General features: G+C 47.4%; 1 protein-coding gene across 2 annotated transcripts in view; it reads right to left on the bottom strand.

Moving 5' to 3' along the window:
• Positions 1 to 12,435, bottom strand: part of RPTOR (regulatory associated protein of MTOR complex 1) — a 321,928-nt gene that overhangs the window by 20,952 nt on the left and 288,541 nt on the right. For both annotated transcript variants that reach the window (XM_068976432.1, XM_068976431.1), the window contains 3 exons: positions 11,820 to 12,003; positions 10,531 to 10,641; positions 1,013 to 1,118 (listed from right to left, as the gene is read on the bottom strand). In XM_068976432.1, the coding sequence (XP_068832533.1) occupies positions 1,013 to 1,118; positions 10,531 to 10,641; positions 11,820 to 12,003 (401 nt within the window). The remainder of the gene's footprint in view (positions 1 to 1,012; positions 1,119 to 10,530; positions 10,642 to 11,819; positions 12,004 to 12,435) is intronic.

Consider the following 12,435-nt stretch of genomic DNA (forward strand, 5'->3'; position numbering starts at 1 on the left):
CTAAAAAGATCCTGCTTGCTGCAAGTAAAACCTGGCACAGCCAAATAAATAAATAAATTTTAAAAAAATTAAAAAAAAGTAACCCTTAATAATCAAGGGAATTTGACACTATAGGGAGAGAAGGTCATGAAAATAATTCCACAAAAGCGTGAGGAGTCTGCGTATCTACTCTGTGCAGTACCCAGGGAGCATCGTCCACTGCCCAAAGCTGGCCCAGCAACGAGGGCTCAGGCAGAGCTAGAAGACTAGCCCACCCATCGCTGCGGGACTGAGTTGGCTCCCGGGCCCTGAGGGCTGTACTGCTGGGAAAGAGGGAGGAGAAGGCGGGGGAGCTGCCCAGTGCTCTGGCCCTGTTCTAACCACAGGGTGGAGCCCCTTGGCTGCCCCCTCCCACCTGGCCTCAGTGCCTGAGGGTAGGGGGCTGATGCAGCTGACATAAGGGGGACCCATGACCCAGCAGCTCTCCCTTTGGCAGCCCACGTTCCCACACTGGTGGGGTGGGGTGGGGCTGGAAGGTATGCAAAGTGGGCAGTTAGGGCACCTGTTGGCAAATTTAGTAAAAGGTTTGGTCAAAATGTGACTGATATACAGGCTTGGGGTAACAGGGAGCAATTATCTGGGGGCCATGTGGGGTCCAGGCAAATACAACCAGGGCCTGATGTTTGTCTTCTTTCCCCATGGTGGGACACAGGCCACCCTGCTGTGGACCCCAGGGCCTGCAGAGGGCTTGCTCCCTTCTCTCTGCAAATGACAAAAGGTAGAAGTCATGACTGTCCCAGAGGCCGCCAGTCAGACAAGAGCTTCCTTGGACGATGATCCCAGAGAGCCTCCTTGTCTCCCTGGGGACAAAGGCACAGAGGTCCCGGGGACAAGGCCTTCCCGCAGGTGAGTGATGCCCCACAGTGGCACCCCTTCCTCCCTGGAGCATCTCCGCCAGCCTCATTCCTTGCCTGCACCAGGGCAAGTGGGGGCCGGCTCACTGCCCATGGTGGCCCCTGAGGACACCACTTACCCTTCTGGATGAGCTGCTGTGCCTGCTTCCGGACACGGGTGTTCCGCAGAAACCGCCACTCCCGCTCCTTGCGGATCTGACTCTCCAGGTCATGCTCTTCCGGAATCTCCAGCAAAAAAAAAAAAAAATTAACACAATTATTTCCAAATGAGAGGGTTCCCCCTCTGCAGGTGCAGAAGAAACCTGGTTCTCTGGTCGGTCCAGTGCCCAACAGCAGTCAGAGCAGACCCTTACAGTTAGAGGGTGGTCACTAAGCTCCCGAACCTGCTTCCCTCCCTGTGCTGGGGGCATTGCCCCTTGCTGACAGCTGGGTGTGGAGGTTCTGGGACCCGGGACCGGGGGGAGGGCTGGCTGGCTTGGGGACGTGGAGCAGAGACTTAGGAAGCCCCTGCCTCCAAGAGCCCAACCATAGAGGCCAGAAGCTGTCACACTCTGACAGGGCAGCGAGGGGGCTGCTTTCAAAGCAGACAGAATTCGAGAGGGAGGTGCAGGGATAAGGGCCAGGTGATTCCTGCAGGAGGGAACATAAAGGGCTCTGCTGTGCTGGACACTAGATTAACTCCTTTGTACCCTTAAATGCAAAATCAGAAAAAGATGTGGTGTGCTCAGAGAGGTTTGCTTTTATTCTGATGCCAAAGGGAAACGAAGCCTCTGGTTAGAAGATGAGCATGCTCATGAGAAGTGACAGAGGGCAGCAGGCACGGAAGTGCTGCCCCTGGGGCCGGAGAGGCAGCCTGGGCCTGGGGGTGGGGCCTTCTCACCCAGGGTGGGCAGGAGCCGCTGCCCGCCAGGATCCACCAAACACAGCAAAGGGGCAGGTGAGTGGTGCCCCATGGTGGCATCAGACTCTATGTGGGTGGACAGTGAGGAAGGAGCTTCGAACCTATGCCTGGGAACTTCTGCCCTCCTTCATCAGCTTCTGCATATGAAGTATGTGGAAGCTGGAACAGTCCCCTTTTCTGGATAAGGCCCTTCTTGCTTCATGGCCGGTGTGCATGCATACGGGCCACGTCTAGGAGAGGGCCACACTTAGCAAACAGTAAGTTAGGATTTAAATTTACTATATTCAGAACATAATCACTTGTGTAAAAACGATGTATCTCCTTCGTCATACAGTCAACTTGCCTAACGCCTGCTTGAGAACTCAGATCTGTAAAGTTCTCAAATATAAAAGGAATCAAATAAATTAGGAAAAACCCTACTTCCTCTTGGCTGAGAGCTAACCTGCCTTGTACTCAGCCAGGCAACACTGCATACGCAGAGGGAGCCCATATTCAATATTTTAAAAGTCATCTTCTCTGCTGGAGAAAGCATCAGGATGAAGAATGGTGAACGTGGTCAGGTGTACCTGCCTGTGTGCAAGCATAGCTGAGAAGATGGGAAGCAGTTTAGGTCACAATTTAGGCAGTTATTACACGAAATGGTCACAGAGCACTTTTATGTCTTCTCAAATGCTCCGTGTTATCTCTGATCACAAACAAACAACCCGAAACCTCATCTCATCCCTGTGCACAGACCAGAGGGGTCTGTGTTCCAGGATTTCACTGCTACAATCCTGTCTTTTTTCTCTTAAAAATCACAAACCCACAGCCAGCAAAACAGCAAAGATATCCTGACACGGAGACAACAGAAGAAAAGTCACCTAGAGCCTCCAGAGCAGTTAGTGTTGTAGACAAAACCCCACGAAGGCACTTGGGATAGATGGTGGGTTTTTACCAGTTGGTTTTGTTTCATAACAATCCAGAGATTATTGGAAAAGAAATTATAGATAACCAATAACAGAGTGATAAAAAGAAAACCTCCAGATGAAAAGACAGAATCAGAATGGAGCTCTGGTTTCTGCAGGTTTAGAGGAAGGGTCTGGAAGCAGGGAGGGAGTGGGACAGACAGAAAGGAAGTTCTCCATGTGGTGAGGGCAGACAGGAGGAAGGAAGGGGGCAGGAGGCAGCTGTGTGTGGGAGTGTGGCCACATGCACCCTGGGGCTTCAGAGAGACTGACCTCCACTGCACAGCCAGACATCACTGCCCTAGGCTGAGTCCTAAGCAGCAGAGCGTGGAGCTCTGGGGAGTGGCCCCGCTGAGCTCAGAAAAGGACTCGCAGCATTGAACTGAACTGAACTGCAGCCCAGGAACCAGTGCATATACCGTCCTGGGGACAATCACCACGAAGCACTAGGACAAGCGGGGGTGGGCAGCAGAGGGACAGTGTGGGAGGTGTGGGTGGAGAGAGACGAGGAGAGGGGGAGAGAGCAGAGGCTGTGAGAAGCAGCAGGCATCTGCCGGCCAGGAAGGACGAGGATGGATGGAGGGACCAGACTGTTTCCTGCTCAGCCCTTCTTAATTATCTGCTCAGTTGCCCTGCCCCTCCCCTTCCCACGTGGCTCTGCAGGTTGAATGGAAGCTTCCGAGTAAATAGAAGCCCAGACCTAGACCGTGCTGAGCTTTCCTCCCGGCAGAGCTGGAGGGACGTGGGTGAGGATTCCTAACACCTGGCTTTTCCTCAGACAGAAACCAATTATGATGCTGAAACCTCCTGAGGCCTCCCATGGAGCCAACAGCTGAAGGCTGGTGATGGCATCCCCTTTGTTCCTCACCTGTCACTGGGGCAGCCTGGGCCGGGAACAAAGGAAGACCAGAGGGTCTCAGAAGCCTGATGGCAGGCCTTGCCGGGTCAGCAGGTCCTTATACCATGAATTTGTGAAACACAGGGCACACCCTCAATGCCTCTGAATTTAAAGGCGTTCAAGTGCATGGGATAAAATCCACAACAGGCACGAAGCTTGACCTCTGGAAGGCTCGTGAGGTCATGGAAGTCCCCACCAGAAACAAAGCGAGTTCTGCAGTGGGACAGAGACCTTGTTTAACAACAAACCACCCTCCCCAAACAATGACAGAGTCAGCTGTACCAGGAGGGAGTGCACTGGCTGTGGGCTGACTGGTCTCCTCTGGGTATGATGTCTAAGGAATTACAAAGCTAAAGGCCACTGACTGCTAAGGAAGAAGCTCTGAAGGGCAGATCAGAATTCACTGTAGGTTCTGATACCTAAATACAGGCCTTTTTATCATGTGACCACACCCCACAAAGCATCAGGGTGACTGAGATGCAATTCATATGCAGTAAATCTCACCCTCTGGGGCCCAGTTCTGAGTTCTGACAGGCCCCACAGTCACGTAACCACGCACAATGGACATGTAGAATAGTTCCTTCACCCCAAACTGCTAGGCGCCCTCTGGCGTCTGGCCCTCCCCCCAGTCCAAGTCCAGCTAAAAACCTCTGTTTTCCATCGGTGTAGCTTTGTTTTGCCTTTTCCAGATGCTGTATAAATGAACTGTACAGTTTAAGTCTGGCTTCTTTCACTGAGCATAACGCAGCTGAAATTCATCCATAGTGTGAATGTTTCAGTTGATTTAGAAAACATTTGGTGAATTAGTATTTCATCATATGAAATATTCTGGCAGTTTATTCACCCGGTGAAGGGTATCTGGGTTGTTCTCAGTTCCTGGTGATTATGAATAAAGCCACTGTAAATATTCAAGTACAGGCTTTTGAATGAACAGAAGCTTTCATTTCTCCTGGGTGAATATCTAGGAGTAGGACTGCTGGGCTCTATGGTAAGTATGTCTTTAATTTATGAGAAAGGGCCAAATGTTTCCAAAGTGCTTGCAATATTCTGCCTTTGCACCAGCAAAGTATGAAAGTTTCAGCTGCTCTGCACCCTTTGCCAGTACTTGGTATTGATAGATTTGAAAATTTTAGCCCTTCTAACAGATGTGCAGTATCTATTTCATTGTGGTAACTCGACTTCCCTTGTGAATAACTGCTGTGACACTACACATCTTTTCTCAAGCTTATTCGCTGCCTGGGTACTTTTTATGGTAAAGTGTCTGCAGATCTTTAGCCCATTGTTTTTAATGGGGCCACTTGTTTCTTTATTATGGAATTTTGAGTATTCCTTATATATACTGGATACAAGATTTTTCTAAAAATCAGATATGTGTTTTTTAATTTTCTTTTGGTCTGTGGCTCATGCTTTCATGTTCCTAACAGGATTACTCAAAAAGCAGTTATCGATTTTTGGTGAAGATCAACCTGCCACTTTTTCTTGTGAGGCCTGTGCTCTTTGTGCCTTATTAAAGAAACTACTGCCTAATCCAAGGTGAGAAAGATTTTCTTCCAGAAGTTTCAAGGTTCCAAGCTTCACATTTAAGGAGTGAGTTATTGTACAAGGTGTGAGTGAGTGATTGAATTTCTACTTTTGGCAAATGGGTGTCCAATTACCATGGTGCCACTCTGCTGGAAAGACACCTTCTTTTCATTGAACTGAATAGTTCTCATACCTCCATGGAAAATCAATGGGATGTATTGATGTGACTCTATTTCTGGACTCTGTTCTGTCCCGTTGATCTATGTGTCTGTCCTCTCACCAATTCCACGTCTTGATTATTTAACTTTATGGTGAATCTTGAAATCAGGCAGCAAAAGTCCTCCAACTTTGTTCTATTTCCAAATTGTTTTGGTTACTTTAGTTTCTTTGCTTTTCCTCATAAATTGTAGAACAGGCTTTTGCTGATTAAATAGAAAAAGCCAGGAGGGAGGTCCAAGAGGGAGGGCACATATGTAGACATATGGCTGATTCATGTTGTCATACGGCAGAAACCAACACAATATTGTAAAGCAGTTATCCTCCAACTAGAAATAAATGAATTTAAAAAGGTCTATTGGGATTTGGATTCAGACTGCATTGGTCTATATACATCAGTTTAGGGAGAACTGACATCTGAACTTCATAGCCTTTCAACCCATAAATGTGGTCTTCACTGATTTAAATCTTCTCTGATTTTTTTCATCAATGTTTTTCATTTTTCACCATTTGGATTTTGCTTTTTTTTAAAAAAAAATTTGTAGCTAAGTTAAGTACTTCATGTTTTTTTTTTTGGCGGGGGGATGTTATTGTAATTTCCAATCGTCCATACAGAAATAAACAGATTTTTGTATAATGACCTTGTATCCTGCAATCTTACTGAACTCACTTATTCTGGCAGCATCTTTCAGATTACTTAGGGTTTTCTATACATACAATATTGTCTGTGAATGGAGTTTTATTTTACCCTTCCCATGTGTACACATTTTCTTTTCTTGCCTTACTGTCTAGGACCTCTGGGAGGATGCTGAATGGGAATGGTAAGATCAGACATCTTGGTTTTGGAGAAAAAGCACTGTCTTTTATCAGTGAAAATATGTTAACTGTAGGTTTTCTGTAGGCACCCACTATAAGAGTAAAGAAGGTTCTTTCTATTCCTAGTTGGCTAGGAGTTTTTATTGTAAATGGTTGTTGAATTCCATCAAATCCTTTTTCTGCAGCTACTGAGATGATCATATGGTTTTTCTTTAGTCTGTTGATGTGGTCAGTTATAGGATTAATTTAAAAGTGCTGAATCAACTCTGCATTCTTGGGATAGAATCCACTTGGTCACCAGTGTAGAATCTATTTTATGTACTGCTGCATTTTATTTATGAATATTATGTTAAGGATTTTGGGTCCATGTTCATGAAGAATACTGGCTTGTAGATTTTTATTCTCTTAATGTCTTTGACTGGTTTTGGTAATAGAGTAATGCTGCCTCTATACAACGAAATGGAAGTATAAGAAGTCTTGTTTGCTCTTATTTTTTTATAAAGCTCTCTTTGTAATTAAATGTTATATTTTAATCTGTCCTGAATTATGAACAAACAATTCTTTTTAAAAAATTCAAAGAGCTGAAAGTATATAATGTAAAAAGGACAGTCCCTTGCCCTGATTCCAGTCCTACCTTCTAGAAGTAATCGCATGAAGAGTCACCTTCCAAGCTTCCTCTGATGCTTACACAAATCTATAGAACCACAACATCTGTGCACATGTCTTGGACCATCGTGTTATTTGACCTACTATATCAAGGACATCCCATTAAGGCCTCACACAGAGATGAAGCTCACTGACTAATGTCTATGTCTACTACACAGATGAATCATTTTTAACTGTCTCCTTACTAATATTTTCTTTTTTGTTTTCAAAATTTTGTTATTACAAATAATCTGTAACAGCATTTCTTGACAAAAGTTATTACATACCCATGTACAGTAGTGGCTTTACGATCTGCTTCGCAGAGTGGGATTGCTGGTTTCTGTGCTGTGCTCACTTGTGTCTGACTCTGTGATGCCATGGACTGTAGCCCACCAGGTTCCTGTCCATGGAATTTTCCAGACAAGAATACTGGAGAGGGTTGCCATTTCTTTCTTCAACTGCTGGTTTCTAGGGCCTACGCATTTATAGCTTGGATAGCTACTACTGAACTGCCCTATACCAAGCTAGTATTTCACCAGCCACCCATAGTGTGTGAGACTTTCTATTACCCTATACCCCCCGGTAATCCATCCTCTTGTTAGAAATCAATCTTTGAAATTTACCAACCTGAGAATGAAAAAAGAATTCATATTACTTTTATAATCAGAACAAATTTCAGTATGCCTCTACTTTTTAAGCACAAGACAGACCATTTTTAATATCCTGCCTAAAGTAAGATATGAACTCTGGAAACCAAACCAGAGAAGAGAGAGGGGGTGCCATCAATCAAAGGAAAACAGTCCAGAATGTAGTTCTTTTTGGTCACACAGACCTGTAAGAAATCTGACTGTGAACTGATAAAAAGTCAGCAAAAATTGTCATTATAGTCATGCTTTGAGTATTCAATCCCACTAACCATTAGTTGCATGTGACTGTAAATATTGGGCATAATTTTATCTGGAGAAAATGTAGTTTCCTATGCTTACCTCTGAAATGATTTAGAGTTTGGGGTTCTTCTATCCTTTCTGAGGTACAACCCTAGCCTTGAGCTATCTTTAATTTGCATATGAAACAGGGTAATAAAAAAGTTCCTAATGCATTTTATTGCACAAATGTGTCATTCAATGATTAATTAAATTAATAAAAGAAGGCCCTTATGAATAACACCTGGAAAAAGTAATAAAATTTTTTTAAAAAGCAATGAGATTAAACATGTCCTCTTCTAAAGTTTGGAAAAGGTCTCTAATTAAAGTGAAAGAAAAATCACTGGAGTCCTAAGCACCCTAAGTTGCCAACAGGGATTACAGACAAAACTCACTGTAACAACTTCATTTTTAACCGTAACACCTCGAGCTTGTCATTTCAAGCTACATCCAATGGGAGTCTGTTATCACAAACATGGCAAGTCAGAAAGAACATGCATGCAGCAACTGTTTTCCTGGCTCCTCTCGCGGGCTCCACAGTAAAAGCTGACTTCATCCTGCGGGGACTCTTCTCCCCTCATTGCACTGCAGGGTCCACTTTGGGAGCCAGCATGATGCACCGGGAGAGACCACTGGGCTCACAGCCTCTGTCTCCTCCAGGCTAGTGACACGCGGGACCCTCCCCAGCGGGAATTCTCAGACACACTCCCAGCTAGAACACACACAGAGGAACACAAAGGCAGGGGAACTTGCTGAAAAAAAAGGGAGGCACGGCTCAGTCCCAGAGCAGATGCTGGCTGCGGGTAGCACCTGAGTGAAACATGTAAACACGTATGTAGGGGTCCCCACAAACGGCAGCCCTCGCCCAAGGAGCCTTCCTCCAAGGTCAGCTGATGTGTGCTCACAGAGGGCGCCTGAGTTTTAAGTACCCGATGCCTAGGAAAGGAAAGCAGATCCTTAGGGGAAAAGTCAAGTTTATGTCTATGTTCAAGAAAAATGTGTTTTGGATTACCTATGTCACTTCTTCCCACAGGAAGAACTGAGAACAGGCATGCCCAGAGACTTCGAGAACAGCAGCTCAGCATCCTACCAAGCAGCTTCTGTGACTTAGTCATTGCAGTTTCAGTGAGATGGTGGACCAGCCACCTAGAGTCTGTGTCGCTTGACCACACTTGCCTGAAGCAGAAGACTGTATCATGGATTTGTTTGTTACTACTAGACTAGACTCACCAGTCTTAACTTCAAAGCAGACAGTATGCGCCACAGATCTAAGGGATGCTACCCATAGCACCAGCAACGAACCATCTCCTGGGACAAATTCGTGTTTGCCCACTCTCTCCATCCTTAGCCGGAGAAGCCCAAGAGATCAGTGGGAGCAGGTGGACCCAGGTGTGGACAACACACTTGGTTGACTGTAACAGGCCTCAGTGATCTCCTGGGATCATTTCTTTAATGTATCTTTTCCCCGATATAAAGGTGTATGCTCAGTCGTTCAGTCATGTCCAGCTCTTTGTGACCCCATGGACAGTAGCCTGTCAGGCTCTTCTGTCCAAGGAATTTTCCAGGCAAGAATACTGGAGTGGGTTGCTATTTCCAGCTCCAGACTATAAAGGTACCGTGTGCTAAGTGTGGAAACTCTGGTCATCTCGTGGCCAGTTTATGTCTTGTTTTTTTTCCCCTTTTAAGGAAATTTTGTTACGAGCATTTTCTTAAGTTACTAATTTCAAAGCTTTATTTTTCAGTAGCTCCAGTAGTACATCAAGTACATCAAGTACTTCAACCTTTAACTATTCTTCTCCTGCTGGAGATTTACATGGATTTCTAGTTTTTGCTACTGAGAGACTGCTTTTCCTTTATCACATGCCTCAGGCACTGACAACCATTATTCTGTGTTGTAATTGGCAAAAGCCAGTATCACTACAGAGAAACAGGAAAATAAGAGAAAAGCTATAATACAGTCCAAACACTCTTCCTGGAAATTTCTTGGATATATAGCTTGGTACACAAGTAAGAATAAGCTGCAATTTTCAATTTTCCATTATCTATGAGGGGAAAGGAAGGTAAGAACGTGCTTTAGACCATCAAAGTCTAAAATGAGCCCTTGCAGTGCTCCCTGTAAAAAGATGGGCACCAAGATTCTGTTTTGACAGCACCACCCTGTCCCACCCTGGCACCCCGAATGTGTGGCCCAAGTCTGCAGCGAAAGAGCATGTCATATCATCAAACTGGGAAGGCAGTGTCCCGGAATAAGTCAGATTAGCCCTAGCTAGCTAGCTCAGTCTGACAGTCCCTGAAGCCGGGAGCAGCTTAAGCCTGGGGAGCTCCTGGGTGACTTTGCCAATCAAGACAAAATGACACATTTTATACTGGCAAGCTCAGAAAGGCAGGTAAGTGAAGTCAGTTTCTTTTGCTGTTTTTTTGACCGTTAATTCCAGCTTTCATGACAGCAATCTGGTGTCCCCTTAACAGCCATGCTTGGTGGAACAGGAGGCCAGTGGGCACAACAGAGCCCTGTGCAGCCCTGTGCCTGCCCCACTCCATGGCTTAGGGCCAGGCCTGCACAATGGCATGTGGGCTGGTGGGAGTCACGGCCCCTGAGGGTCACAGTGAGCAAGCCAGTGGGGATCAGACCTTGAGCTCAGAGCAGAAGGGTTCAGACACCCAGGCCTGAGGCCAGGGCTCTAGAGGCCCGTGCTCGCTTTTGAGGAGACGAGGGCAGTGCTGGTTGGGGAATTTTGGCTTTAAACCCTGAGAGCTGCCGACGCACAACTACCTTCATGACAGGCTGGGCAAAGTACCGCGCACTCCAGTCGCAGAACCCTGTCTGCATCGTGGCCGAGATGAAACTTTTGTGTCCGGCAGTATCATCTGGGTCGTCGGTGGTCTTTGGGGCGTTTGGAAAAGAGGAGAGGAGAAGACAGAAACAGTTAGTCATGTAACTCCAATCCTCTCTGTGAGCTTGAGACAGTCCCTCTCTGGAGACCAAGGCATAGGTGTCAGCAGTCGGTTTCTGAGGACAGTATCTCTATGGTCCTCTTACTTCTGTGTCCTGGTGACCAAGGAACCCTGACTGTCAAAACAGGGCTCTGAGTTTGTGCAAAGAGGCGGAGTGTCCCCCGGAAACGGCCGAGGTAGGCTGGGCTGCAGAGCCTGACACTGGTCCTCAGCACTGGGTCTAGAAGCCCCACACGGAGCCTCTGCTGCCTGGTCCCTGGGCTGTCGCTCCCACTGGGCCAGTCATACATGCAGGACCTTGGCCTGCCCTGTGGCTCCTCGACAAGGGAGCAGCAGAGCTCGGGCCATCTGGGACTTCTAAACGTTAAAACTTAAAACACTTGGTCTGTGGTGGGGTGGTGGGTCAGTTTGTTCCCTGTTGTAGAACCAGTGTGGGCTGGGCTGGCAGGGCAGGGGTTGGCCTCACTGCACATGACAGGGCAGGAGAAGTGCCTCAGAGAGGAGTCTCTGCTACCCAGAGAGATGGGGTCAGCAATAAGGTCTTACCTCCTGCCTGCCAGGGGGAACTGCAGTGCTGCTGGGCCAGGACTCACAGATTGTGGGCCAGCCACTCCTGCCTGGCTGACCCAGGCAGAGTCCAGCTGGGAGGCTAAACCTGACAAAGGCGCCTGTGGTCATTTCTGCCCCTTGGCTACTGAGGCAAGGGGAGCAGGCGGCTCCGAAGCCAGGTGGGCGGGGCTAGCAGCAGGTGTGGACACCTGTCCACCCCCAACACCTACTCCAGCTCCAAAGTCAGCCTGCAGGCTGCTGTGACCTTTCTATTAAAATCGCAGGTCACTGGTGAGCTGAGATGCATCCTTGCTGTATCCAGAATGCCCTCTCTATATTGTGTCCGCTTGGCCGGGACGGCAGCAAGCAGTACGGACAAGATACAACGCCCCAGCTTCCAAGTCCACCCTAGTATGTTTTCTCGCAACCCGGACAAACAAAGGTACCAATTCCTCCCTCTCCTGAATAGCCTTGTTTAACTTAGCTGCAGAGACCACACCCACCCATGGGGTGTAACTGAATGTTGATGGAAGTTAGTGTTTAGAGCCACATCTGTACCTGGTCTGGGCCCTTGTCGAACATCTTCCGCGTCCTGGGGAACTGGTGGGAGTGGGGCGTGTACTGCACCCCCACAGGGCCTGTGGCACCCGGCCGGCCTGGAGGCAGGTCTCGGCTGACGGGCTGCTTGGCCACATCATTGGTCAGGCTGGAGCTGCTTGTGCTGGATGTTGGAGGGGAGCCTCTGCCGTTGGGGAAGAAGAAACTGCGTTTTATCCAGAGCCCATTCCTTTGACACCAAACCCCAAGCAACCTCCACTGGTCCCACTCACCCCCAGATCCTGGGAATGGGCTGAGGGTCATCAGCTTGGAACAGCCTCCATCACCTGACTTGCTGATGTGACTTCCAAACCTGAACTGCTGTTGCTGAATTAATAACCCTTTCCAGTTTCTAAGAACCATTCTAAGGACAGGTTTTAAGAACCATCCTCCCCTGAAAACCAGTGCAGCCAGAGGCAAGCTTGGTCAGGGTTGACTCACAGGAGGGTGCAGGGCACATGTGCTCCCTAGGATCTAGTGCACTGCCCTGTGAACACTGATTATGAGGAGGGTTCCAACCTGCTGGTCACTTGTTGGAAGACATGGACCCTCTCTGATAAAATCCTGAATGAAGTCA

This window comes from Capricornis sumatraensis, chromosome 8, assembly GCF_032405125.1.
Source record: "Capricornis sumatraensis isolate serow.1 chromosome 8, serow.2, whole genome shotgun sequence".
In the NCBI taxonomy this organism is placed as follows: Eukaryota; Metazoa; Chordata; class Mammalia; order Artiodactyla; family Bovidae; genus Capricornis; species Capricornis sumatraensis.